Below are 26431 nucleotides of genomic sequence, written 5' to 3' on the forward strand. Positions count from 1 at the left end.
TCCCCTTGCCCGATGACGTTGGCGAAAACATCCACAGACCCTGATGCGGACACCGGGAATTCAGGGGAGACCAGAGGGCGGGAGGAACAGGAAGCCAGTGGAACTTGCCGAAGCTCAGCCGTCTTGGGGAGATGGGGCAGTGGGGGTCCCAGTGCCCGTGCTCCCCAGGGAGCCACTCTGCTGTTCCCATACAATTACATTTCAACACAACAAAGAAAAACACTGCTCAGAATAGGGGGAAAATAGAACTTTATTTTTACCGTAGGAATTAGACTCTGTCACAGAATAAGGACACCACGGGACTCTCTCGGTTCATTTAATACAAATGAATAAAGACATTCTGCAGAGGGACCACCTCTGCTCCGTCTGTGGACTCACTGCCCTGTGGCCACCTCGTCCCGCAGTGCCCACCCTTCACACCCAGCCCACAGCCGCTTTCTCCTCTCCATGAAGGCGCTGCAGCCCCACACCAGCCTGTGAATACCAGTAGGCGCAACAGCTCCATTCCCACCCCTTTCCCAGGACGTCCTCGGACTGAACTTCAACTTGTAAATGATCCCTCTCTGAGAAGAAGGACTCGGGTTCCCACAGAAGCCTCTTAGCCAGAACTGCTGAACACCAAGCATCAGTGAGCTCTCAGGAAGCAGACCCCCGCCCACGGCACGTCAAGCAGGGCAAAGAACAGCACATCAAGTGTCCTGTACGTCTTGTAGATTGTCCCTTATTTCAAAAATAAAACTCCTATGTAAATTGAACCTGTTTGCAACAGGCCAAATGTGTGATTCTGCACGCAACAGATCTGTTATTGCTTGAAACGTAACCCCCAGGGCTGAGCTGCCCACACTGGGGCATGCAGACCATCTTGAAATCACGAACCACAGCTAAGCGCCTGCCCACAACAGGGACCCAGGACCCGCACCACACTTCCCAGGCGCCGATCAGGTCCAGGTAAGGCACGCTCTGTGCTCTGTGCTGAGGGGAGCCCTTCCCTTCCTTCCCCTCCCCAAGCTGCAAAGAATGGTTTTGTCCCAACAGTCATAGATGCTGCCACAGCCACTGTGTACACATGCTCAGAACCTCCTAGCCTTCAGACTGGAAAAAGAACCTCCTGCATACCCAAAAGGTGCCTGGACCACAGTCTTGGCTTCCCATGCTCGCACTCCAGGAAATGCACTAGTACTCAAGACTCGAGGGTGAGCTGCAGTGAACACCAGCAGGGAAGATGCTGGTCCTTACAGACAGTACGACACTTTTCTATGCACCCCCTTTTCATTAATCCACATTTTTAAAAGTATTTATTTCCTGACAGTATTTCTAAATGTGACTATTTGTAACATACAACAAATGAAAAATATGACTAGACTGCAAGAAAAAAAACCTGCTTGTGAAACAAGGTACTGAAACAAAGTCGTGTGCTCCTTGCTGGGGACAAGGGGACCGAGAGGAGCCTGGAGACATCCAGCTGCAGCCCTCCACCTGTGCAACAAGGCCCCAGATCTTCAGGAGGAGCATCACTGGCTCTAGTCACGGAGCTGGCACGTGCCCTCACCACTCCCGCTCCCGCTCCAGGACGTGCTGGGTGCACAGGCGCGGCAGCTGGAGATGTAGCGGTGACAGCGCATCTGCTCCCCAAGCCCCTCGCAGGACGCCCCAACTGCGCCTGGCTGCCATCATCCTACAGAAGCCTGCATTTCAGAAGAGAAGCCCGCCTGGGGTGGGGAAGGTACAAAAAACACAGATGCTGTGGTTCTGCAAGCTCGCCTTTTTTGGTACCAGCACAGAGTGTCCCGGTCACTGAGTGTCCCAGAGGAAACCCCGCGAACTGCCTGGTGGTGCGTCTGCGCGCGGCTGTGCACGGGCACGGGAGGCTCAGAGCCCCAGCGACTTCTGCACAATCTGCTTGGCGACCTTGTAGAACTGCTCCCGGTCGTCCCGCCACATCTTGGAGGCGTCCACGTTGGCACCACTCTCATCGTTGGGCTCTGAAAGAGGGAGAATCTCCAGGTGAAAGGGGCTCGGCCAGGAAGGGCCTGGCATGACCTCCCATATCCTGTAAGGGCATTGGGCATCTCCCCACGGAGGTGACCAGGGAGACCAGAAGCTGTGGGAGGCTGTCAGTTCTCTGGGGAGAAGAGCCCCTCCTGAGGAGCCAGGCTGAAAAGTGGTGCAAGCCGCCCTTGGGCTCCTCCACCCAAAGCAACAGCTTCACTCTGTAACACCAGCTGACAGGCTGAGCAGCCGCAGGGCTAAGCCTCTCCATTCCATGGAAGCACTCCCCCCACAACCAGGGTTTCAGGTCATTCCTCCCTCAGCTCCTCTGAGCCCCCCGTGTCCCGCCTACAGGATTCCCTCCAAGCTGCGTCCCCTCCAGCCTCCTCCAGAGACAGCCCTGCACCTCACCTCCATGGCCAGGCCTTGGAGAGCCCCCATCAAGGGTGGACACTCACACCCAAACTCTGTTCGTCCCCAAATCCTGCTCCCTCTGGATTCCCGTCCCAAAGAGAGCCACCCTCCACCCGCAGTCAGTGCAGGAGCAGGAGCCCCTCACACCAGGCCCTGAGCCTCGGGGTCTTCCCAGCCTCGCCTTCCTCTTGGCTGGGACCCTCCCCACCTGCTTCAAGCGCATGGGCTGCAAGGACGACTCCTCTTGGGGCACTGCCGTATGGTCTAGCAGCCCCATGAGTGTCAGGCTCCGGGAGAGCACTTGTCCACAGGGCATCCCCCACCTGCTGGGCTGCAGCCACACCCAGTCCTGGCAGTGCGACCATGAGGCTCAGCGGCTCACCCCCAGTGCCCCACCCCCCGTCACCTTGTTAACTCCTCTGTGTTCTAAGCTCACCTCAGGGAGTGGCCCAAGCGCCCCTGCGTCCTCACCTCAGATTGACTGCTGTGGTTGCACCACTGGTGGGTGTGAAAGTGCCCTAGATTGTGGGGCCTTGAGGCTGGGGTCAGTGTCTCCTGAGCTTTACACCCAGGACACAGTGTTTGTAATACAGCGGACTCCCAGGTCAGAGCACAGCTAACCAGGGCCCATGACACAGCAGACAAACACAGGATCATCTTTACATCCACAGTTATGAAAAGTAAGCTTATGCTTGGAGAAGAGTATGCGATTAACACTAAATAAAAAAGCAGAGAAGAATATAAATCAACTACTCAGGGAGGAGGTTCATGACACTGTACAAGAGGCAGTGATCAAAACCATCCCCCAGAAGAAAGGCAAGAAGGAGCCCTTACAAATAGTTGGGAAAAGAAGATAAATGAAAGGCAAAGGAGAAAAGGAAAGATATACCCATCTGAATGCAGAGTTCCAAAGAGTAACAAGGAGAGAGAAGAAAGCCCTTCTACGTGAACAATGTAAAGTAGTAGAGGAAAACAACAGAATGGGAAAGACTAGAGATCTCTTCAAGAAAATCAGATCCCAAGGGAATATTTCATGCAAAGATGGGCACAATAAAGGACAGAAATGGTATGGACCTAACAGAAGCAGAAGATATAAGAAGAGGTGGCAAGAATACACAGAAGAACTGTACAAAAAAGATCTTCATGACCCAGATAATCACGATGGTATGATCCCTCACCTAAAGCCAGACATCTTGGAGTGTGAAGTCAAGTGGACCTTAGGAAGCATCACTATGAACAAAGCTAGTGGAGGTGATGAAATTCCAGCTGAGCTATTTCAAATCTTACTGTTGCACTCAGTATGTCTGCAAATACGGAAAACTCAGCAGTGGCCCCGGGACTGGAAAAGATCAGTTTTCATTCCAATCCCAAAGAAGGACAAAGCCAAAGAATGTTCAAACTACCACACAACTGCCCTCATTTCACATGCTAACAAAGTAATGCTCAAAATTCTCCAAGCCAGGCTTCAACAGTACATGAACCAAGAACTTCCAGATGTTCACGCTGGATTTACAAATGGCAGATGAACCAGAGATCAAATTGCCAACATCCACAGGATCATAGAAAAAGCAAGAGAATTCTAGAAAAACTTCACTGATTATGCTAAAGCCTTTGATTGTATGGATCACAACAAACAGGAAAATTCTTAAAGAGATGGGAATACCAGGCCACCTTACCTGCCTCCTGAGAAACCTATATGCAGGTCAAGAAGCAACAGTTAGAACCAGACATGGAACAATGGACTGGTTCCAAATTGGGAAAGGAGTACGTCAAGGCTGTATATTGTCACCCTGCTTATTTAACTTATATGCAGAATTCATCATGCAAAATGCCAGGCTGGATGAAGCACAAGCTGGAATCAAGATTGCTGGGAGAAATATCAACAACCTCAGATATGCAGATGACACCACCCTTATGGCAGAAAGTGAAGAAAAACTAAAGAGCCTCTTGATGAAAGTGTAAGAGGAGAATGAGAAAGCTGACTTAAAATTCAACATTCAAAAAACTAAGATCATGGCATCCGGTCCCAATACTTCATGGCAAATAGATGGGGAAAAATTGGAAACAGTGACAGACTTTATTTTCTTGGGCTCCAAAATCACTGCAGATGGGGACTGCATCCACGAAACTAAGACACTTGCTTCTTGGATTAAAAGCTGTGAAAAACCTACATAGTGTATTAAAAAGTAGAGACATTACTTTACCAACAAAGGTCCATATAGTCAAAGCTATGGTTTTTCCAGTAATCATGTATGGATATGAGAGTTGGACCATAAAGAAGGCTGAATGCTGAAGAATTGATGCTTTTGAGCTGTGATATTGGAGAAGACTCTTGAGTGTCCCCTGGACTGCAAGGAGATCCAATCAGTCAATCCTAAAGGAAATCAATCCTGAATATTCATTAGAAGGATTAATGAAGCCACCTGACACGAAGAGATGACACATTAGAAAAGACCCTGATGCTGGGAAAGATTGAGAACAGGAGAAGGGGACGACAGAGGATGAGATGGTCGGATGGCGTCATAGACTCAATGGACATGAGTCTGAGCAAGCTCCGGGAGCTGGTGATGGACAGGGCAGCCTGGTGTGCTGCAGTCCATGGGGTTGGAAAGAGTCGGACACGACTGGGAGACTGAACACCACCACTCAGGGAGGACCAATGAGCTGCAAGACAAGGGTTAGTGAAGAAAGAGCAGCAGGCCCCAGCGTCGGTCTCTTCTCTGGGCCAGAACTGCTATTGTCTTGGAGCGGCGGGGCGGCGTTACCTGCCAGCATGCTCACCACCGACAGAAGGATCTTCTCCACGCTCTGCACGGGGCTCCAGCGCTCAGCGCTGCTCTCGTAGCCCATGGGGTCATCGCCAGGAGCGTGCAGGATGGAAATGCAGACTCTGCCGTCTGGGTAGACTGTGGGGCAGGACACACACGGTGAGCCGAGGAAACACTGGTGACAGGGCACCCGGTCGGACCATGCTGAAGAGGCACGAGCAGTGGGCACTGATGGGGGCAGTCTGCACGACGACACAACCATGGCCTGGGCGCCACACTAACATCCACACACCACCCACAGGCCCAACGGGCTCCCAGGGCACCGCTCGATCATGGACAGGGTGCTGGGCCAGTCTGCAGAGCCCTAGTCCCCATGGGGTGGCTCCATTTTCATGTGGATTTTATAGGTATTATATCCAAGGGAATAAATGAAAGGCCATTTGGTTGTCAGATATTCTACCCATGTGTCTCACGTAGTTAGGATCTTCACAACATTCTCATAACGAGCTTCTCAGATACTCCTCATTCTGCCATTAAACCCCTGAACTGGACTGTGTAAAACACAGGTCCCTGTGACTAGGAAAAAGGCTAAGGGAATTACTTAACTATCCAGAAAAAGACAGGTACTGAGATTTCTCCTGGTAACAGGAGAAATGTTATTCTAACAGAAAAATGACCACCTGAATTCTCTGGAAATCAGCTGTGCTTGAATTGAAATCCATCTTCCATCAACAGCACCACCAACTAGACCCTTGAGACGGACCTGCCATTTTCCTTTCACAACTCTCAGATGAATCGGTACATGCTAAGATACCCAGGGATCACGTGTCAACCTGTAAGGCTATTAAGTGATAACAGTAACAGGCAGTTTTAAATAAACTGGCTGACTTCACCCCTACCATTCTCATGACCCTCTAGCAGAGGGAGAGGCTCTACCCAGCCTTTCTTCCACACCTCACCCCTGCACCCCAACATTCAGTTCCAGCAGCTGCTGCACTCTCACTGAAGGGTTAGAAGACCATGTGCCTTCTGTCCTGAACACTGGGATGTCCGCCTGAGGTCCACACACACGGGACCCAGGCACCCAGGACACTTTGAACAGCTCTCCCTGCCACGGACAGAGAGGATATGTCCAGTTTTCAACTTGAGCGTCACTTCCTCAGAGTGGTAGTAGCATGTGATGGCACTGCTGCCCCTAGGAAGATCAGAAAGCATCTGTGTCCCTGCCCCCACCCCACTGCAGCCACCAGTGTGACCTCCTGAAACCCACCCCACCCCCAGGGCTTCATCACCAGCGCCCACACCTGGTGCCAGGCTGGCAGTCTCTCCTCCAGCCACAGCAAAGCCCCAGCCTGTGCACGCATTCTGCCCTCTGCACTGCACACCGTGGCCCTTCCAAGACCACGCTGGTCATGCCGGCCTCTACCCCCTCACACCCTCTACCAGCCCCTCAGCGGACCTCCACTGCTCCTCAGACAAACAGCAGAATCCTTAACGTTGACTAAGAGGCCTGCCCTGGTTTGCCCCCCCACATCCAACACGGGGCCTCTGCATAGGCCAGATCCCCTCCCTGCCCCACACAGACCCTGGCCACCCCTGCTGCTCGTCCCACGGGAGGGGGGCTCCACACCCAGCTTGCAGGTGCCCTCCTGGCCCCCATGGGGTTTCCCACCTGAACAGTCCCGTAATCAGCGCCCATCCTGCCCTCAGATGGGAGCTCCTGGCGTCAAGCCCCCACCTCTGATAATCTGCTCACTGCTGCACCCCAGCAACCCACAGTAAATTTGCTGGGTTACCTTCTGTAAGTATTTATGACTGACCAACTTTCATGATACTGTCAAACAGTTCTCTCAAAAATAACAAAATAAAAGTGACACACATACTCACTCGCAGTAAGGATAAATTTTAAAACTGTTTGTACTGATTATCTGAACATCAAATATAATATCATCAGACTATTAGCACCCACATAACTCAACAACTTTATTGGCCATATTTGTCTTTAAACTACATCACAGGTGTCATTTTAAAGAATGTATTTATCTTCAATGTAATCTTATTTTTAGTTACGCACAATCGTCTTCACAGTTGCATTTTACTGTCAATCACCTTGAACTTGCTGACTTCTTCAATTGCCTCTACCAACCATAGTGAATGTCTAAACGCTATATTATGGGAAATTCCAAGCACACAGCAGAACCACCGCACACAACGCACGCCCACCTGCACCCATCTCGAGGGGTCCCTGGAGCCAGTACACTACTTCAGAAGCACTTACTGTTGGGGTGAAACATCTCGCAGGTAAATCTCATCTTTGGGGGACTTAATGGGTAATCAAGTGGGAAACTCAGGATGGCAGGAAACACCCCAAACTCAAAACAGGTGTCTTCTGGGCCCCTGGAAGATATAAAAAGAGAAACAGAGCTTCCAGATAGATTTTCTTCAATGTCTATCACACTTTAGACATAAGTACAGGACACTTCTACTGCTTTACAAATAAATGCACGGGAAAAGATTATCTAAATAACACGATGAATTGGCTCTCGGTGCAAAGCACTGTGTCACCGTCCCCTTCCAATCTGGTTTAAACCATGAAGGGCGGTCCAGGCAGAGTTTCACATTAACAAGGTTGAGAGTGAGGCTGCAGCACCTGCCAGAGGAGTGGAATCAGAAGAAAGCTGGAGCCGGCAGTGCAGGCGCCCAGGATCCTGTCTGTCTGTGCAGTACAACTACATGCTACGATAAAGACACACACCAAGGAACATGTTGCAGCAAGGCTCCGCTGTACTGAAGGAACAAGTGGTCACCAGCTGTTATCTCAAAGGCTAGCTGCAGCTTCTGAAAGTGCCTGAGAAGGGACTGTGACCTCCAAGGAGCAGCCCCAGAGCACACGGGGATGGCTGACCAACGAGGCTCAAGTGCTCGTGTGCGAGCCGCAAGTGCTGACCTGCAGGCCTGGGCTCGCACCACATCCTGGGCTGACAGTCACCTGAGTCCTCACTGTCACCAGGCACATGCCTGCCTGCCTGGGTTCACGTCCTCCTCATGTGGAAAGTGGCAGAAACGGGCCAAACCACTTTCAAAGTCCCGTCAACTTTTAAAAACACTATTCTGAACAACAGACAAGATGGAAGGTCAGCAGAGAGAGAGAAGAACGCACAGTGTGACACGGAGGAACCTTTTCCCTTCACAGATACAAACGTCTCATAAAATAGGCCCGACACTTAGGCCAGCTTTCCTAAGCAAACGTTCATAAGGAGGCAGAACTGACGAATAACAGCTACAGAACTGACACAGGGCAACACAGTGGGAAGAGCAGTCAGTCCAACAAGGAGGAGGAACCCTGTTCTCTTCCAGGAGAGGAGAGGGCCTGAGGCCAGTGTAACACGCGAGCCCTGCAGACGGCAAGGGGACAGGGCGACTGCGCCACAGCAGAAGTCCCCTCTGCAGAGACACTTGACTTCTGCCTGGTGAAGACGCCCAGCGCAGGCAGCAGAGCTGGCACTGCGTCACTGCTGGGGGGGCAGGTGGAAAATGGTCAAGATGAGATCAAGGCAACAAGTGTTTGGTGGAGCCATTTTTTCTCAATGGAAGACACACACGAGGACTCTGAAAACTGTGTCCCTGCTACTCTGGGGGAGACCAGAGGGAAAAGCTGGTCAGTGTGGAGCATGAATGTCCAAGAGAGCGGTGTCAGAGTCTGGGACAGGACGGCCACACAGGGGGAGAGTGTGGGGGGCTCCCCGACAGCTGCCCCAAGCCTTCCCCTCCAAAGGGGTCTGCATCCAGCCCCCTTCTCCAGTTGAGAACTCACAGCAGAGGATGAACACCACTGCAGGGCTCCCCACGCATCCTCCCAGGGGAGGTGCCAAGAAGGAGGGCTGTGGCCTCGGCCAGGGTCCCCCCACCTCGGGCCGGGGCCCAGATCGGGTGGCTGAGGGGGCGCGGTGCAGAGCACAGCCTAGGCAGCTGACCCAGGAGCCTGCAGACCAGACCACAGGCATGCCAGGAAGGCTCGCAGCGCCTCACTGTCCCTGGCAGCTCCGAGCCAGAAAAGAAAAGAATGTCTAGGTAGGTCGTGTTTTTGGACTGAGCCAACTGGTATTTGCTCAAGACTTTGATAACAGGTCTTTGTTTCTCATAACAGGGCTTTCTTTAAAATAAAACAAAACCCACTGCACCGTCCACAGCTTCAGAAGCAAGATCAAACATTTCCTAAAATGCTCCTACATCTGAAATATCAAAGCTTCTTTCAAATGTTCTGGTTTGCTACTGGTTGAAATGGGGGGCTTCATCTCTTCCAGGACACCCGGCGCCTTGGCCCGGCACACAGGTGTGCCCACGTGCACAGTGGCATGCCTGCTGACTTCAGGGAAAATGCTATCGAGTAAATTCCTGAACTAAGATGGGAGACATAATTAGTGTTGTTTTTGGACAGCTTTCTTGCCACACTCTAGGGTAGCCTCGCTCCTCCTCCACTAAAGAGGGCCTCATCTCAAAACCAAATTTATCTGAGGCAAACACAAATTCTTCAAAGCCTAGAGTTATTTTCTACTGTAATTGATTAAAATGATGGCCTCAATTACTGCAGAGCTCTGAGAGACATATTTTATTTCCTTTCTGAGACCAGCATTCAGAGCAGAGCAGAATGGCCTTGGTCTCCTCCGTAAAGGCAGCAGTTCATTCTGCTCTCCTGGCTATAGGGGAGCGAGAGGCTGGGGCCAGCACCGTGAGCGCAGCAGCTACGTCCCTGCCCAACCGGGCCCAGCAAGGCTTGGTCCTCTTGTAGGACAGTGGCTGCGGTCACTTGTGGAGCCAATAAACACTGGAGACACCCAGGGTTAATCTTCCATCTCACCCTCAAGTGAAGAACTGTGCTTTGCTTCTCATCTCTAAAACTGTAATACAAGAGATAACACAAGAAGCCCACGGCTGCATTCCGAAGGCAACGGGGAGGCCAGGGCGCTCCACCGTGGAACCTGGGTGTGTCTGGGCTCAGTGAGCCATCTGCCCGCCAGGCATGTTCCAGGACCGCAGCCTGCCCACCACGCCAGCTGCGGCAGGTGTGAAGAAGCTGGTTTTATGCTGTTCTCTTTTTCAAGTTTGTCACAGCACACAGACACGATGTCCCAAATGTACATGCAAGGCTTGAAGTAATGGAGAGACTGTAAACCCATTCACTAGCACACCCTTGAACTGGATCACCTAGGAACAATTACTCTCCAAAAGTCTGGACCATAAAAAGCATAAAAAAGCATATCAAAGCATAAAAAAGGGCACACGGCTTCACTGACACCCTCAGTCAGGGGGGCACACCGCCCTTGCTCACACACTGCAGAACCATGCGGAGCACCCAGCTGGCGGGCGGGCAGGCAGCTGCGAGGGGTGCCTGGCATCAGAGCAGGGGCACTACCTCCTTCCTGCACCCTTGACCCTGCTCTCAGTCAAAGCTTCATGCCAAAGACCCTGCCTCCCCTGCCCACATGGGCTGCATGCACAGCCCCCAGGAACCAGGTCTCCAGCTCTGGGGTGCCCTGCTGTGCCTCAAGGCCCCCAAGTCACTGAAGGAGCGCTTGCTGCATGGGGGCCCCCCTGGCCAGCAACGGGGCTGCAGGAGCTGCCAGGAAGTCCTGCGGACAGGACTCACATCTGCGGGACAGACAGCCCAGGCCACAGAGAGCTGTCGTCCCGGGGGCCAGTGGGAGCCTGGCGGCCTTAGCTGGACCGAGTGTCTACAACCAAATGGGACCAGGCCTCCTCAGCACTGTCTCTGGGATGGACCCAGACAGCCGTGTGCCTCTGTTGTTGTGTTCTCAGCACCCCAGGGATCGTGACGTAGAGAACCAGGGCTGGTCACTCTGAGGAAGAAAAGCACCGGGCTTCCATTTCAGGAGAGCACGGCAGTAACAAATACAGTTTCCTTCCATGTAATTATTTTTATGATTAACTCTCTCCAAAAGCAGCCTATAGTTATCCCCTAATTTTTGCCTGTAATAGAAATTTCTGAGAACTTTATATCAAATATATTTGAACTATATTTAAAGCTCACAAAACAAGTCCATCAATTACAAGAATGTCATAGTGAATGCTGACAAGGACAATAGCATCGACAACATAAACTCTGACTCTAGAGCAAACAGCTATGTTAGAAAACACACAAACACAGCAGCATATAGAATAAATGCAGATGTCTGCTCCCCTCCCTGACCCAGCTCAGAGGCAGCCACTGCAGGATCTAGTTACCCGCCAGGCTTCCTTCCACACGCATCCACTCACACCTTCACCCACAAAACGGGGTCATTTTTCGTTAACAAGTATCATGGCACCACTGAGAGGAATTGTTAAAGAACTGATTAAGTGGAGAGACATTTCACGCGCACGGATGGAGCACTCAAGATGGTTAACAGTCAACATGCCTCCAACTGATCTAAAGACTGAGCAAAATCCCGATCAAATCCCAACGGCTTCTTCACAGAAGCTGACAAGCTGATCCCCAGATTCCAGTGGAAACACAAGGGGCCCAGAACAGATAAAACACCTTGAAAAAGGAGAACAGAACACTCCCCAAGTTTCAAACATACTATCAAATTGCAGTGATGGAGAATGTGCACTCACGGAGGGTTGAGACATGGGTCTGTTGACATGGGTCAACAGGACAGAATTCAGAACCTTCACACCAAGGGTCAACTCATCCTGACAAAGGTCCAAAGTGGTTCAATACAGGAAAGACTTTCTTTTCAACAAATGGTGCAAGACAAATGGACAGCCACATGCAAAAGAATGAAGCTGCCCCTACCCAATGCTATACCCCCAAATTATCCAAAACAGGCCCCAAATCTAAATTTAATAGCTTTAAATATAAAGCTTCTAAAGGAAAACATAAGAGAAAATCTTTGTTACGTTGGGTTACATGACACCAAAAGCATAATCTATACACGGAAAAACTGCTCTGCTAAACTGCACTTTATCAGCAATAAAAACCTTTGAGCTTCAAAAGACTCTCTTAAGAAACTGAAAAGAAGGGACTTCCCTGGTGGTCCAGTGGTTAAGACTCCCAATGCAGGGGGCACAGGTTTGACCCTTGGTTGGGGAACTAAGATCCCAAATCCCATATTCCACACAGCATGGCCTAAAAAATTTAAAAATGGAAAAAAATATGCAGACTGGGAGAAAATATCTGAAAATCATACATCTGATAAAGGACTTGCATCCAAAATATATAAAGAATTCTTAGGACTAAATAAAAGACAACCCAATTAAAACTGGGCAAAAGTTTCTAAGTTCACCAAGAAAGATATCTGAATGGCTCTTTAGCCCAGGCAAAGATACTCAGCAGCATGGGTCACCAGGGCAATGCAGACCAAACCCACACAGAGACCCACCTCACACCCACCAGGACAGCTGGCGCCAGAAGACACAGAGAGGGTGAGGAAGTGAAGAAGTGAACGCTCAGCACTCAGGTGGGAACGTGAAATGATGGCTCCGCAAGTCTACTCCTGGGCATTCAGCCCAGGGGATGGGACACCTGTCTGCACGCTTAGACCCAAAGTTCACAGCTGCATCGTCACAACGGCCGAAGAGGGAAGCAGTCAAACAGCTGCCGGCGGGTGAGCAGATCCCTGCGCAGTGGACAGAGCTCACAGCGCCAGGCAGGAGCCGCTGCCCCAGGCTACACGGAGGAACCTTAAAGCCACCACACCCAGAAAGGGGGCCAGAAGCCCTATCCTGTGACTCCACTTGTGGAAAAGTCCAGAAAAGGCCAGCCAACAGTCAGAGAGGAGATCGGAGGGTGCCGGCAGCTGAGGGTGGGAGTGGGGACTGAGTGCACACGGGCATGAGCACCTTTCTGGAAATGCTCTAAAAATGACTGCAAAACTCTCCTTATTTAATGTACTAAAAAGTTACCGATTTGGCACACTCGATCCAGGTAAAACTTTGCATGTAGATCCTTTCTCAATAAAGCTGCTCAATGTACCCGACCACACCAGGGTCTCTCAACTTCAACACCACTGCCACCTTGGGCATCCTGGGCACTGTGGGGCACTCAGCACTCTCCCACCCAGGACAGGACAAGAGCTTCCCCTGACACCCGGGGTTGTCAGCCACGGTGTCTCCAGACATGGCCCAACATCCCACAGGAGAGGCCGTATTCAGGGACAACACTGGTCTAGGCCTGCATTCCAACATCTGCCAGAACCATGGCTATGCTGTCGGCATCCTGTGGACCGGACGTCCGTAACTTGGGCTGGACAATGACGTTTCCACTTTTTTTTAATGACTGCAGTGAATGTTGTAATGAACGTCCTCACACACAGGTCTTCGTAACACCTCTTTTTTTTTTTCAGGTTTTGTTTTTGGCTCCACTGGGTCTTCGACACCGTGTGGGCTTTCTCCAGCTGCGGAGAGGGGGGCTATTCTCTAGTTGTAGTGCAGGAGCTTTCTGTCGGAGTGGCTTCCCTTGTTGAGGAGCATGGGCGCTAGGCCTGTGGGCTTCAGTAGTTGTGGCTCGAGGGCCCTACAGCACGTGGGCTCCGAGAGGTGTGGTGCAAGGGCTTAGCCGTCCCGCAGCCTATGGGATCCTTCCGGATCAGGGATGGAACCCATGTCCCCTACACTGGCAGGCAGGTTCTCATCCACTGGACCACCAGTAAGTCCTGTGTAACACTTCTGATGAAGGACCCCCAGGCGGCGAATTGCTGGGCCAGAGGACATGCAGTACAAATCATTCACATGTGTAACAACAGGTTCAGCAGGTTCATCTGAGCAGCCACAACACTAACGGGAGCCAGCTTCTGTACTCGTCACGAAAGCCTGGTACAGACGCAACACCAGTGCCAGTGGCCTTGGCACTCAGCATGGGCCAAGCACAGCCTAGGAAGGGCCTCGGTCCAGGAACCCTAGCTGCGACCTAGGAGGGGCCTCGATCGGGGAGCCCTAGCCACGGCGGGTGTGAACCAGCTGGGACCCAAGTGTGCCGGCAGACACGTGGATGGAGTCAGCCAAGGGCCCAGCCATTCAGGAAGGGGGGTGGGCCTGCTCCTTTCACCACAGCCTCAGGGCTCTGACCTGGAGGTGGGACAGCAGCCCGACCACAGCAGCTGCTTTAAGAAGCCTGAGGTAGGACAGAAACCAGGCAGCGAGACTCCAAGGACTTCACGCCTTGTCCTGACATGAAGGATAAACTACCACCCTGCATGGCAGGGCTCCTCCTGTTCTGCAAAAGTGCGTGTCCACCCCCACCCCCCCACCACTGCCACACAGCGGCCAGGGCCAGTGAGGTTGCACAGGCCAGAGACCCTGGAGCTGGACAAGGTGGACGTGAAGCCATTTGTCAACCAAGGTTCTGCTCCAGAGAGGCAGAGTGACTGCCCGAGACCATGAAGCCACACCAGACACACACAGCCCAGGGACCCAGAGCCCTCAGCAGGACTGACTGGAAGCCCCAGTCCTTTCCCCCTGGGCCACGGGCTCAAACTCTACCTTAAGCCAGGCCGAGAGTCACTGGAGTGCCTGTCTCCTTTAGTCAAAGAACAGGCTGTGGTGACTTTATTACTATTCCTTAATTTGCTGGGTTTCTCATCCTAGGCCCTTAACCTTGCTTTTTCAGGGCAGAGCTGTGGGGCTACCAAGGACACGTTTGTATCCTCAGATGAGGCCCTCAAATGACTGGCTCTCGTATTTGCTGCTGGGACATCTGAACAGACATTTTCCTCACTGCACAGCTGAGGCCTCGTAGGTAAGCACTACAGCAAAGCCCAACAGCACCGGGCTCCCAGAAACAGGCACAGTGCTTTTCAGAAGCACGAGGGGATGGAGGGAACTCTGGAAACAATCAAAGAATAAAGAGAGGGAAGAGAAAACCCATCACCAAGGAGCAAAACTCAGTCAGCCGTCTGCCAGAACAGCGGAGTGAGACAAATCAATGGGAGGACAGTTAATTCCTTAATAGATGTTTTCAGCACATTTGTAAACGGCCTCTTGTTTGTGGAAGGATCTGGAACGGGACCAAAACCCACAATCTCAGCAGATCCCGAGGCCGGGGAATTCCACACTAACGCAAAAGCCTATTCAAACACAAAAGTGCTCTACCAAAAGGACTTCTAATCACTTTTTTTTTCTAATCACTTTTTAAGATAAGTTTTCAAAATATTGGTTTAATTTTATACTATTTACTTATAATTAGTAATGTTTACTCTAACCGATTCTTAACAGTAAACCCTTTAAAGCACACGCACTGGAAGGCTCGAGTGTCCCGGAGGGCTTCCTGCGTCCTGTTACGTGCGCCTCAGCCACAGCCTGGGAAGGCTGAAGGGCCGTCAGGGGCTCGCGGACCCCTGTGCACCCAGACGGGCTGCCCTGGGCAGCTCAGTGCATTACACAGAAAGCATGCATGTGGCCTGACAGATGGAAAGGACGTATTACAGCCCAAGTTCACGGGATTCAATCTCCTGTTTCCCCAAAGGTAAAAAGCTACAGCTGACCCGAGTGCATCAAACCCAGACAAGCTGACCAGGAGACACACCCTCCAGTTTGGACCTGCTTCAGGGGGTGAAAGATAGTACCTATTAGATACAAACACAGACTGTGAAGTCATCCTCCTGCCAAAAGCGCTTCAACACAGGAAAGAAATGGGCATCACAGGCCCAAGCCACTGGCTATAACAAATGACGAGGCAATGCTAGGTGTGACATATTTTCTTTGGATAGTGTTTACTGATGATTTTTAGAACAATTTGCTTATCAAAAAACCTCACTTTCACACCAATTTTCATGTATTAATCTAAGCTCCACAGACAACATTCAGCAGCAGTTTGTCTCTCAGACTAAACCTGATCTATGAGCACTGAGCAAATGCAGAGCATCTGCTGATGCTAACAGTAGACTTCAAACCCAAGTGCACACCTGCTCCAGCAAACCTCACACACCTCCCAGGCCTGCCCCACTAGAGCATGCCTCAACCCAACAAAACCCCACCTGAAGAAAACTTTCTAGCGAACTGAAAGGTCTCATTTTACTAATAAGAACACTGAAACTGATTATAATTTCAACTTCCTAAATTCTACCTAACCACATTTTGTTAAAAATACCACCTAAGAATGGTCAAGAATCATACACCTAAGGTTGAAAGAAAACAGGGGCCTGGGTCACAGGGCCAAAGAACACTCTGGAGTCAAAGTCCACTGTTCTTTCCAAGCAGCGACACTTAACAGTGAAATATGATATTCAGGCAGGACCTTTCTAGAATGAAGTCAGGAACCACACCGCTCACCTTAGAACTAAGCCATGTCTCTAAGTCAGGGACAAGGGAAGGCCAGACAAGGTACGGAAAAGGAGCAGCAGCAGAGGACCTGAAGGACTGGGACGATGGGGAGAAGGGAAAGGGGAGAAGGGGACGGACGAGAAGGAGGGAGATGAACCCAGGCTGCACCCACAGACCTGGGGCCACACCCACATCCTGAGGAGCCCTCCCCACCGCCAGGGCCCCAGGCTCACAGGGACTCTATGAAGCCTGAGCCCATTCTGTTTGAGGCCAACCCAAAGTCCAAACTTCATTATTCTGAAACTCTACAAATACAAATACTTAACTAAGCCTTTCACTGGCTTTAAGGAAACACTCATTCTGTTTGGATGAATGCTCCTGCTGTTTGTTTTTTTTTCTTTTCAAACTTTTTATTTTATATTTGGGTATAACTGATTAACAATGCGATAGTTCCAAGTGGACAGCAAGGGGACTCAGTCATACATATACATGTATCCATTCTCTCCCAAACTCCCCTCCCGTCCAGGCCGCCACATATCACTGAGCAGAGTTCCAGTGCTGCCCAGGAGGTCCCCGTTGGGCATCCATTTTAAACATAGCACTGTGTACACATCTATCCCAAACTCCCTAACTATCCCTTCCCCCATCCATCCCCCCAGGCAATCATAAATTTATTCTCTGAGTCTGTGCAACGGTTTCTGTTTTGTAAATTAGTTCAAGTGTTCATGCCGTTTTCTGCTTTAAGATCAGCAGACAGAGAAAAACTCAACAAAAGAGGTGCACTTGACTTTTCTCTCTCCACTGATGCCTCCAAGCAGTCACACTGCTGAACGTGATTCACAGTTCTAATTCCAGTAAAGGCTTAAAACCAAACAACACATATGATGAACTCACATAATCAATGCTTCCCATTCAAAAAAATTCTCTTCATTCATGGGGCCTGCAGGGAAAGAAGAAATTCCACAACTTTAATTCTGTAGGAAACTTTGGCAGTTAGGAGTAAATGATAAAGACTGAACTTCACAGAACCTTACCTGCCACAATTCCTTCTGGAGGATTCAGAGTTAATTCTGTAAGATAAAAGGTAAAGCCATTATGAAAAAGAATGCATATTACCTTACATTTTAACAAAAAAACTATAAAACATATATAAAGCTATACATACATGACATGGCATACATACTAGCAAATGGAAATTCTGCTTGTCCCAAGTGAATGCCGGCTGCACTGACACTTCAGATCAAGACTGTGTGAACAGTTCTTTCTGCCGGCAAAAAGGAAACTTTCAGAACTGCCAACACTTTCACTTTACAATGAAGAAACAAACAAAAGGTGTTGTTAACGTTCCAAAATACACCTGCTGGTTATTCTGACTAAAGCCCATAGATCAAACATGATATATTATATCCCAACTGAATGGGAATTCCTGTCATGTTGACAGTGGTCATGAAAATGATGCTGCTGCACTGAGGACCTGCAGTCTCCTGAGTCCTCTCTGGGAGAGGGCCCCGCAGGAACCCACCGCGCTCAGCACCTGCTCGTGTGGTGACCCGACCACGCTGCTCCTACTGAGCTCACTCTGAGCCAGTGAGCACGAAGCCCCAGGAAACCCTGGCGCCCTGCTGAACTCTGTGGGCCACTGAAGCCAGGGAAAGTCAGGGGTACAACTGCACGGTGGACTTGAACCACAGGGAGGATGTGTGCTGCTGAGCTGGAAAATCCCGCCAGAGAAACAGGTTTCAGAAGGACGAAAATAGTCTAGTTCTGAAACATCAAGTTAAAGATGCTTACAAGTCATGTAAGTGCAGACTGTCAAGGGGGAAACTGGACCTGTGACTAGAGCCCTAAAGAGTAGTCCAGACCGGACACATAAATCAGGGGTCCTGAACACAGGATGGTGCCTGAAAACAGGAATGGAGTAAAATTAAATAAAATGTAAAATGTATGTTTCCACAGACTCGTTCCCGGCATAGAACATCATAACAGCCCCACGTATGAAACAACCCGAATGTCTATCTATGGTAAATGAACAAGGTATGATCCATCTACACCACGGACACTGCTCAGCCAGACACGTATTCTTGCCTGGGAAATCCCATGGACAGAGGAGCCTGGTGGGCTATAGCCCATGGGGTTGCAAAGGAGTTAGACATGACTTAGCAACTGAACAACAGCAGCCATGACCCAGAAAGTCATCTCCAGGGTGTAAATGCAGCTATGTGTGCACATGGGCACCAAGAGACACACTGAAGAATTTTTTTTTTTAACTGATGATGTCATGACTTCAAAGACTAGCTTCAGCATCTAGGTAGCAACCAGCACTCTTCTGTGCAGAGCAACTTGTAACAAATTATAACAACAACCACTATGAATCCACTTCCAGAAAAATATGAGGAAATAGCAGATGAGACGTCACCGGGTGTGACTAAGCAGTTCTAGACAGTAACACATAGCATGCTACCAAAAGAGACAGAGAATGGACTCTGATCAAGGATAGTAACTTAAGAGTAAGAAGACCTCTCTGGAATCATTCCTTCCAATGAATATCCAGGGTTGATTTCCTTTAGGATTGACTGGTTTGATCTCTGTGCTGTCTAATTGACTCTCAAGAGTCTTCTCTAGCATTACAACTTGAAAGCATCAATTCTTGGGTGCTCAGCCTTCTTTATGGTCCAACTCTCACATCTGTACGTGACTACTGGGAAAACCATAGCTCTGACTAGACGGACTTTTGCTGGCAAAGTGATGTCTCTGCTTTTTAATATGCTGTCTAAGTTTCTCAAAGCTTTCCTTCCAAGGAGCAAGTGTCTTTTACTTTCATGGCTGCAGTCACTGTCCACAGTGATTTTGGAGCTCAAGAAAATAAAATCTGTCACTGCTTCAACTGATTAGCGTAGATGAATTACAGAGCTAAAGAGGGGTGGGGGATATAATGTCGGTAGGAAAGGGAGCGAGGTGCCTGGGCCTGGAGGAGGAACTTGCACCCAAAAGAGCTGGCCCTTTTTCTCCTGCATGGAGTTCCCCTGGGAACTCCCCCGAAACCCCCTCAATGACACCCTCCCTTCACGGAGGGGCAAGGTCTAAACTGCAGCTGGAGAACTGCTACCTGTGGCAGCCTGCCCACCCTCATCCTTGGTCAACAGCGGCATCTACTGGTCGGCAAAGAATTACAGCAACCGAGTGAAACGGAGGGACCATTCATTACTGGAATAAGAACCCACCTGCCAACGCAGGAGACTCAGGTTCAATCCCTGGGTTAGGAAGATCCCCTGGAGAAGGAAATGGCTACCCACTCCAATATTCTCCTGCCTGGGAAATCCCATGGACAGAGGGGCCTGGCAGGCTACAGTCCATGGGACTGCAAAGAGTTGGACACGACTTAGTGACTAAACAACCACCAACGCTGTTTACTTGTTCTGTTGTTTTATTTTTAAAACACATACACACAACCATATAGTTTTATGTTTAATGATAAAAACAACTTCAAAAAGAGAAACAAAATCTTAATATCAAAGAAATTTGCAATGCCCATTCTTTGCCACTGATTCCTTGAGAATGATAACTGGTTAATAAAAACATTGTTTTAAATAGTGGCTTAAAAAACAGATACCATATAAAATAAAATATAAACTTTGACCAGCAGTCCTATTTCTTGGAATTTATCCCCCGGACACAAGGGCAAAAATAAGAAAAGACATGTGGGTAAAGTTAGTTATTTCAAGGCTTTTTGTAATAGCAAACAAACAATCAAAAAAGTCGGCAACAACCCAAATGTCTATCAACAGGGGACCAGTCGTATTATGACGTCCCTACTGATGGGACACCTCTGTGTCCTCATACAGGATGAACTTCAGGATGCACTAAGTGGCACAAAATGGAGAAAAGTGCGTAACTGGGGTCTTTAAAAAAGAATTAAAATTAAATGAGGTCATGGGCGTGGGCCCTAATCCAATCTAACAGGTGTCCTTTTAAGGAGATTAGGGCACAGGCATGCACCGGGATGGACATGTGAGGTCAAGGGAGGAGACGGCTGTTTACATGCCTAGGAGAGAGGCTTCGGGGGGACCAGTGCTGCCACAACTGGATCTCTGATGTAAGGAAGTGATTTCTGTGGCTTAAGCTCCTCATCCTGTGGCACTTTGTTACAGCGGCCCAGGCAAACTAATACAGCACTCAAAAACTCAGAGAGTCATTTGGAAATCATCTGCAAATAAACCTTGATCTTTATCCCATACCCCACACAAAACCTGGACATGAATCACAGACTGAAATATAAGAGGTAACAGTATAAAGAAATCACAGGAGAAAACCTTAGTGAGCTTATGTTAGGCAATGATTTTTTAAACATAACACAGAAAGCAAGAAATGGTTTAAAAGTCAATCAACTGGACGTCACTGAAAATTTTTAAACCTTTGCTCTTTCAAAGGCACTGTTGTGAAAACTACAAGGCGAGCCACAGGAGCTGTCATTCAAGGGACAGAGGGAAGCCAAGTGAAGGAGCAACAGAGTCCTGCCAAACAGCCAGTGCACACAGCTCACGGCACCGCACAGTACACTTCAGATGCTAACAGGGCAACAGCACCTGCTTCTTACAAGTTTTAAAAAAACAAGCCACAGTCTAAGTGAAAATGTTTTCAAAATATCCAACAAAAGACCTGCACCAGCATTATATAAAGAACTCTTAGGATGTAATAAGGAAACAATAAACTCAATTAAAAACTGAGCAAAAGACTCAAGACATATTATCAATAAAGGTATAAGGATGGCATATAAAAACAGGAACTAAAACCATAATGAGATACCACTACACACCCAGCAGAATGACTAAAACTTTAAACCTGATCACACCAAGTGTCAGCAAGTCAGTGGGCCTCCTGATACCCTACTGGTGGGGAGGTAAAATGGTACAACTGCTTGGGAAAACAGTTGGCTGTTTCTTTAAAAATCAAACACACATCTCACATATTACCCAGGAATTTACTCAAAAGAAATGAAAGCATATGTCCACAGAAAGACAGGGACCCAAATGGTCACAGCAGGTTTACCTGTAACAGCCAAGAAAACCAGAAACAACCCAAAGGTGCACTGACAGATGAGTGCAGTAACAAGCCGTGGTGGGTCTGCCCACACAGAGCAACATCCCCCTGCAAGGACAGGAAGCGACAACTGGCCAAGGCAACAACCTGGAGGAATCGCAACACGATTACGCAGAGTGAAAGACCTCTGACAAAGAAAGTACAGACAACTAGAAGAGTGACAAAGGTGGACTGAAGGGGGATTAGTCATTGCCTGGGAGCTGGGGGTGCAGGAAAGATAGGGCCCAGAGGATTACAAAGAGGCAGGAGGAGGCTGGGGAGGTGGGACAGCTGCACGTACACCAAAGTCATCAATGAACCCTTACGTACACCAGCTTACTGCAGGTCAATTTACCTCAATAAAACTGTTTACAAAGGGTGGCTAGGAAAATAGACATCACAAAGGTTGAAAGACAAAGCACAAACAGGGATAAAATACTTAACACAAAACCACTACTCAGCAGTGAAAATGGACACAGCTCTAATAAATGAATCTCAGAAACAGTGCTGAGCAAAACCTCAATTTGCAGAATACATACTGTGCAATCCTATCTCCACTAAGTAAAAAACCAGGCAAAAATGAGTAAAATGTGTAGGAGGATATTACAGGCTTCCCAGGTGGCACTAGTGTAAAGAATCCGACTGCCAATGCAGAAGACAGAAGAGATGCTGGTTCAATCCCTGGGTGGGGAAGATCCCCTGGAGGAGGAGATGGCAACCCACTCCAGTATTCTTGCCTGGAGAATCCCATGGACAGAGGAGCCTGGTGGGCTACCGTCCATTGGGTCATAAAGAGTCAGACACGTCTGAAGCGACTTGGCATGCACGCACGCAGGAGGATATTAAGTGATAAAACTATAAAGAAAAGAACAAGTCACACAAAATTCAGTGGTTGTCATTCCTGGTGGGGGTGGGAAGGAACCCACACCAGACTGCTCAGTTCCTGCTAACATTCTCCTTCTTAAGCTGGTGTCATTTTACTATATCATCTGAATGTACATCTTCTATATTGTTTAAAATATAACGTCTTTCACAATAAAAGCTTTAAAAACCTAAAAAGAGTTAAAGACCGGGAAGGACAACAGTAATGGGAAGGCCAGGGTGTCTGGTGTTCAGAGACGGCATTTCCAGGGGAGCGGGGCAGGAAAGGGCTGCCCACGGAGCCGAAGAGTCGTACTGGGCAGAGGGGTAGATGGGATCAGAGGCAAGAAGGGCTGGGGCACACAGAGGCTAAGAGGTCAGAGACTAAGAGGGCTTCTGGGCAGAGTGACCCAATCTGACTTTCTCCTGTGCTGGGAACAGAGCCTGGGCCAGCGTGGACCCCCAGATAAAGGAGAAAGTCTGAAGGTGGATCAACAGACTACACGTGGACACAGAATAACATGAATCAGCAAAGACAATCGAAGGCTTACAGCCCAAACAACTGGAAGAACAAGGCTGCCACCAACTGAGACAGGGAAGGCTGGGGGCAGCAAGGAGCAGGAGCACAGGGACTCGGCCTACACCCCCCGGTCTGGGGCTCCTGCTCCACCGGCCTGGCTTTAACAGCGCCCCCGAGAGTCCGTGAAGGGAACCGTATCTGGAAACGGGTGCTGTGCAGACTTAATTAGGATTAGGGTGGGTCCTAACCAATGACTGGCGTCTCATTAGAGGGAAGCCAGCCACAGGAAGCAATCTGTAGAGGTTGGGAGAGGCAAGGAAGGATCCTTCCCCGAGTCTTCAGAGGAACGAGGGCCGCCGACACTTTGCTGGGACTTCTAGCCTCCAGACTGTGACATAATAAATATCTTTCGTGTTAAGCCCACTTGATTGTGATGTGTTGCTACGGGAGCCCTAAGTCCATCTATGATACCCCTAGAAAATCCCAGATGCATGAAGATAAAACATCAAGAAAAGAAGTTGGTTTAAGACACTTTGGTTCTTTCCCTGCCTCACCTTTTTTCTGGCTGTAAGAACCTGGGCAAATCATTTTGTCTGTTACTCAATTCCCTACAAAATACAGATTTTACAGAAAATCAGGAGCCAAACAGACTCACACCCAAGGTCCTACCACCTTAGAGTTTCTGTAGTTCTATGACTACTCAAGTAGAAGAGAGTGGGCCTAAACCCCATCCAAATCTATCTAATCCCTCGCGCACAAAAGGGGATACCTTCCCAATAGATGCACCACCCTAAAATGTGGGAGGACAGCAAGCCGGGATGCTAAGGCACAAAAGATAAGAATCACTAAGTGGAATTTTGTCATGTTCCTGAGATACTGCATCAACAACAAAACCCCCCATAATACACTGTAGTCATTTTTTACAGCTGATGTGACAATGACCACAAACTCAGTGGCTGACAACAACACCCACTGATGACCTCACAATTTTTCTGTTAGTGGCTGGGCACCCACAGGCCAGCTGGCTCTCTGCTGACAGTCTCACAGAACTGAGACCCAAGTTCACTCAGGGACCCGGCAGGATCTCACTCCCAGCAGCTGCAGGACCGATGCTCCAGGGCCTCACCGCTGCCAGTGAGGGGTCGTCCTCAGGTTCGAGACCACTGTATTCCTCTGGTCCTGGCCCAGCCCTGTCAGGGGGGTCCTTCTCCTGCTCTGGGTCCCCAACCTCCCCTCCTGCCTCTTCATCTGTTTGGGGGCCTCGTGTGATGACTGGGTTCCACCCGGATAACCCAGGACACACTCCCCACCTTAACGTCAGCTCCTTAGTTACCAACATCTCCAAAGTCCCTCCCAGCGGTGCCCAGGTGAGTGTCTGATGGGTAACACGGGTCTTAGGGAGACACCTGTAGCACTCTGTCTGCTACACACACTCCAAAATGTTGTGTGCTTACACATTAAAACACACAAGATACATTTCTGTGATACAGCTTTGAAAATCAACTGCTATTTACATTTTATTACTACAAACTGACAATATGGTTGAAATAGTTAATGAGATTTTTGTAAGTACAGTAAACGGACAACATGAGAAAATACAAGCTCAGTGATGCAAAGAGTGGACTGAATCAGCCACTTAAATTCCCTGTGCAGGGGTTTTATAGTGTCTTCTACAAAAATAACACCTGCTGGCAGTCTAGAACCAGGGTCAAACACACAAACAGATACAGCAACACACACTAGGATGGCAGGAGCCAGCATGTGTCCCCAGACACCTGACCCCAGCCAGGTGTCCCATGAGGAGATAGAGGCAATGGCCCCCCACCCCCAATCTGTTCAGCGGGAACCCTATCTCCGCACTCCGCCCCCAGAAGTCTTTCCTAAATATACATCCTTACCTTAGAGAACACTGGAAGGTGAGCACTATCTAAACGTTTATTTTAATAAGCCTGCACTTGCAACACTGTGGTTCCCTCCAGCCAAACACCAATACTCCCAGTGCAGGGCCATCAAGACGGTTTAGGGTGTACGCATGTTTACCGGTTCGCTTTATGACATTCGCTACTGTAGTTTATCTTCAAGTTTCTTCTGAAAGTGTCCTCAGGATAAGGACAACTTCACAGCGCACACTCTAGACAGCCAGCTGTCAGGCACCTGCCTAAGGTCCATCCTCAAAGATGGGGGTGGGGGAAGGTGAGGGCGAGGGCCAGGCCAAGGTCGGACAGCTAACCTGCAGGTCTGAACCGCAAGCAGGCTGCCACCGTGTCCCAGCAAACACAAGAGCACCCGTCCCCCACTTATCACCGAGACTCCAAGGGCGCCTCCGCGGTAGAAGGCAGAGGACGGTTCTCGTTTTCCCCTTTGCCTTCAGCAAACATCAGAAAATCCTGCGGGCACTAAGGAAGCTGTGTCAACACCACCCAGAAGAAAGGTAGGTGGCACCACTCAAAAACCCTTCGTTAAAGCGGAAACCCGAGTCTGACCTTTCACCTCCGGCCCATCACAATGTGCTCCCCACTACCTCCAGGAGGCTTCCTGAACTTCTCAGGAGGCCGGCGAGACGCCCCTCCCCGACCCGCGGGCGTCCGCGAGGCTGGGGCAGCGGGCCCTTTGGTTACCGCAGAGCCGGTGTCTCCAGACCAGCGCCACGCCGGCCTCTCCCAGCCAGACTTCGCGGGAGGCCCCGGGCGGCCGCGCTAACCCGTCCCGAAGACGCACCGACGGAGTCCACGCCCCGCACCGGACGCAGGCAAAGTGCAGTCTCGAACTCACGTTTGTACTCGGCCATCAGCCTCTTGAGCGCCGTCCCCGCCATCGTCCAGGCAACAGCTGCGCCGTCAGGCTAGCCTCCTCAGCGCTCTTCCCTCCCGCCCGAGCCCAGGGCCACTTCCGGGTCGCCGTGAGGGTTACAGGAGCCCTTCCGGGGCATGGGGCGCGTGCGCGGTGTGCGGGGCAGCTCAGGTGTCCGGGCTCCGAGCCAGTTTGTGCGGTCAGCTCCGCCCCGGCGGGTCCAGGTTCCAATAGGAAAGTTAGCAGAAGATTTCGGAGCCCCGGGCTCCAGCAGAGTGTGTGTGAACCGCCTGTTCCGTCCTCACGGCCTCCGTGGTTTCGGCGGCGGGGACGCGGACGGGGGGGTGGAGACGCCGGGGAGGGCCGGTGGAAGGGCGGGTGGGTAAGGCGGCTTCTCGCGAGCCGAGTGAACGGGTGTCGTTCAGATTGTTTTGGGGGTGCACCTGGGACCGTGTTGCGGCTCCTGCACCCGCACAGTGCAGAGGCGGTGACTTTCAGACGCAACTACAGTTAAAGCGAGAAATCCACTCTGAGAGCGGTTGGTGCTCAGTGGCGACTCTCACACGGTTTTAGGTTTGAAAAAGTTAGATTGGCGATTGTGGCTGTTTTATGCTGTCAGTCTGGGTTCAGCTTGGCCTGGAGGGGAGCTTTGGAGACCGAGGAGGGAGCAGAGCAGCAGCCAGACCCAGGGTGGATGGGCTTCCCGCACAACCGCAGCCCACCGCCCCACGCCCCGTACGCCGGCCCCCTCGGT

General features: G+C 50.2%; 1 protein-coding gene and 1 long non-coding RNA gene across 5 annotated transcripts; one reads left to right on the top strand and one right to left on the bottom strand.

Moving 5' to 3' along the window:
• Positions 1-232: 232 nt before the first annotated feature.
• Positions 233-25779, bottom strand: UBE2G2 (ubiquitin conjugating enzyme E2 G2). 4 transcript variants are annotated; one of them, XM_020875142.2, is made up of 7 exons: positions 25660-25763; positions 17614-17694; positions 17465-17500; positions 17325-17370; positions 7450-7568; positions 5185-5309; positions 233-1982 (listed from the first exon to the last, which is right to left on the bottom strand). In XM_020875142.2, exons 4-7 carry the CDS (start codon positions 17363-17365, stop codon positions 1671-1673), a joined length of 597 nt encoding a protein of 198 aa, XP_020730801.2. In that variant the 5' UTR covers positions 17366-17370; positions 17465-17500; positions 17614-17694; positions 25660-25763; the 3' UTR covers positions 233-1670. The 4 variants fall into 4 exon arrangements, with proteins under 4 accessions (XP_020730801.2, XP_020730808.2, XP_020730800.2 ...); XM_020875149.2 differs by having other exon boundaries at positions 17596-17694; XM_020875141.2 differs by lacking the exon at positions 17614-17694 and having other exon boundaries at positions 25660-25779.
• Positions 23905-25580, top strand: LOC139034829 (uncharacterized). Its single transcript, XR_011487403.1, has 3 exons — positions 23905-24254; positions 25141-25318; positions 25415-25580. It is a non-coding gene; the product is annotated as an uncharacterized lncRNA (long non-coding RNA).
• Positions 25780-26431: the final 652 nt, after the last annotated feature.

This window comes from Odocoileus virginianus, chromosome 4, assembly GCF_023699985.2.
Source record: "Odocoileus virginianus isolate 20LAN1187 ecotype Illinois chromosome 4, Ovbor_1.2, whole genome shotgun sequence".
NCBI classification, from domain to species: domain Eukaryota; kingdom Metazoa; phylum Chordata; class Mammalia; order Artiodactyla; family Cervidae; genus Odocoileus; species Odocoileus virginianus.

What these genes read in the sequence shown, in the direction of transcription:
- UBE2G2 (XM_020875141.2), bottom strand. Translation starts at nt 25,702, where the DNA reads ATGGCGGGGACGGCGCTCAAGAGGCTGATGGCCGAGTACAAAC. An exon ending in TCCAGAAGGAATTGTGGCAG is followed by an intron (nt 17,371 to 17,464) that starts GTAAGGTTCTGT and finishes CTTTCCCTGCAG; the next exon opens with GCCCCATGAATGAAGAGAAT. An exon ending in GAATGGGAAGCATTGATTAT is followed by an intron (nt 7,569 to 17,324) that starts GTGAGTTCATCA and finishes TATATCTTCCAG; the next exon opens with GGGCCCAGAAGACACCTGTT.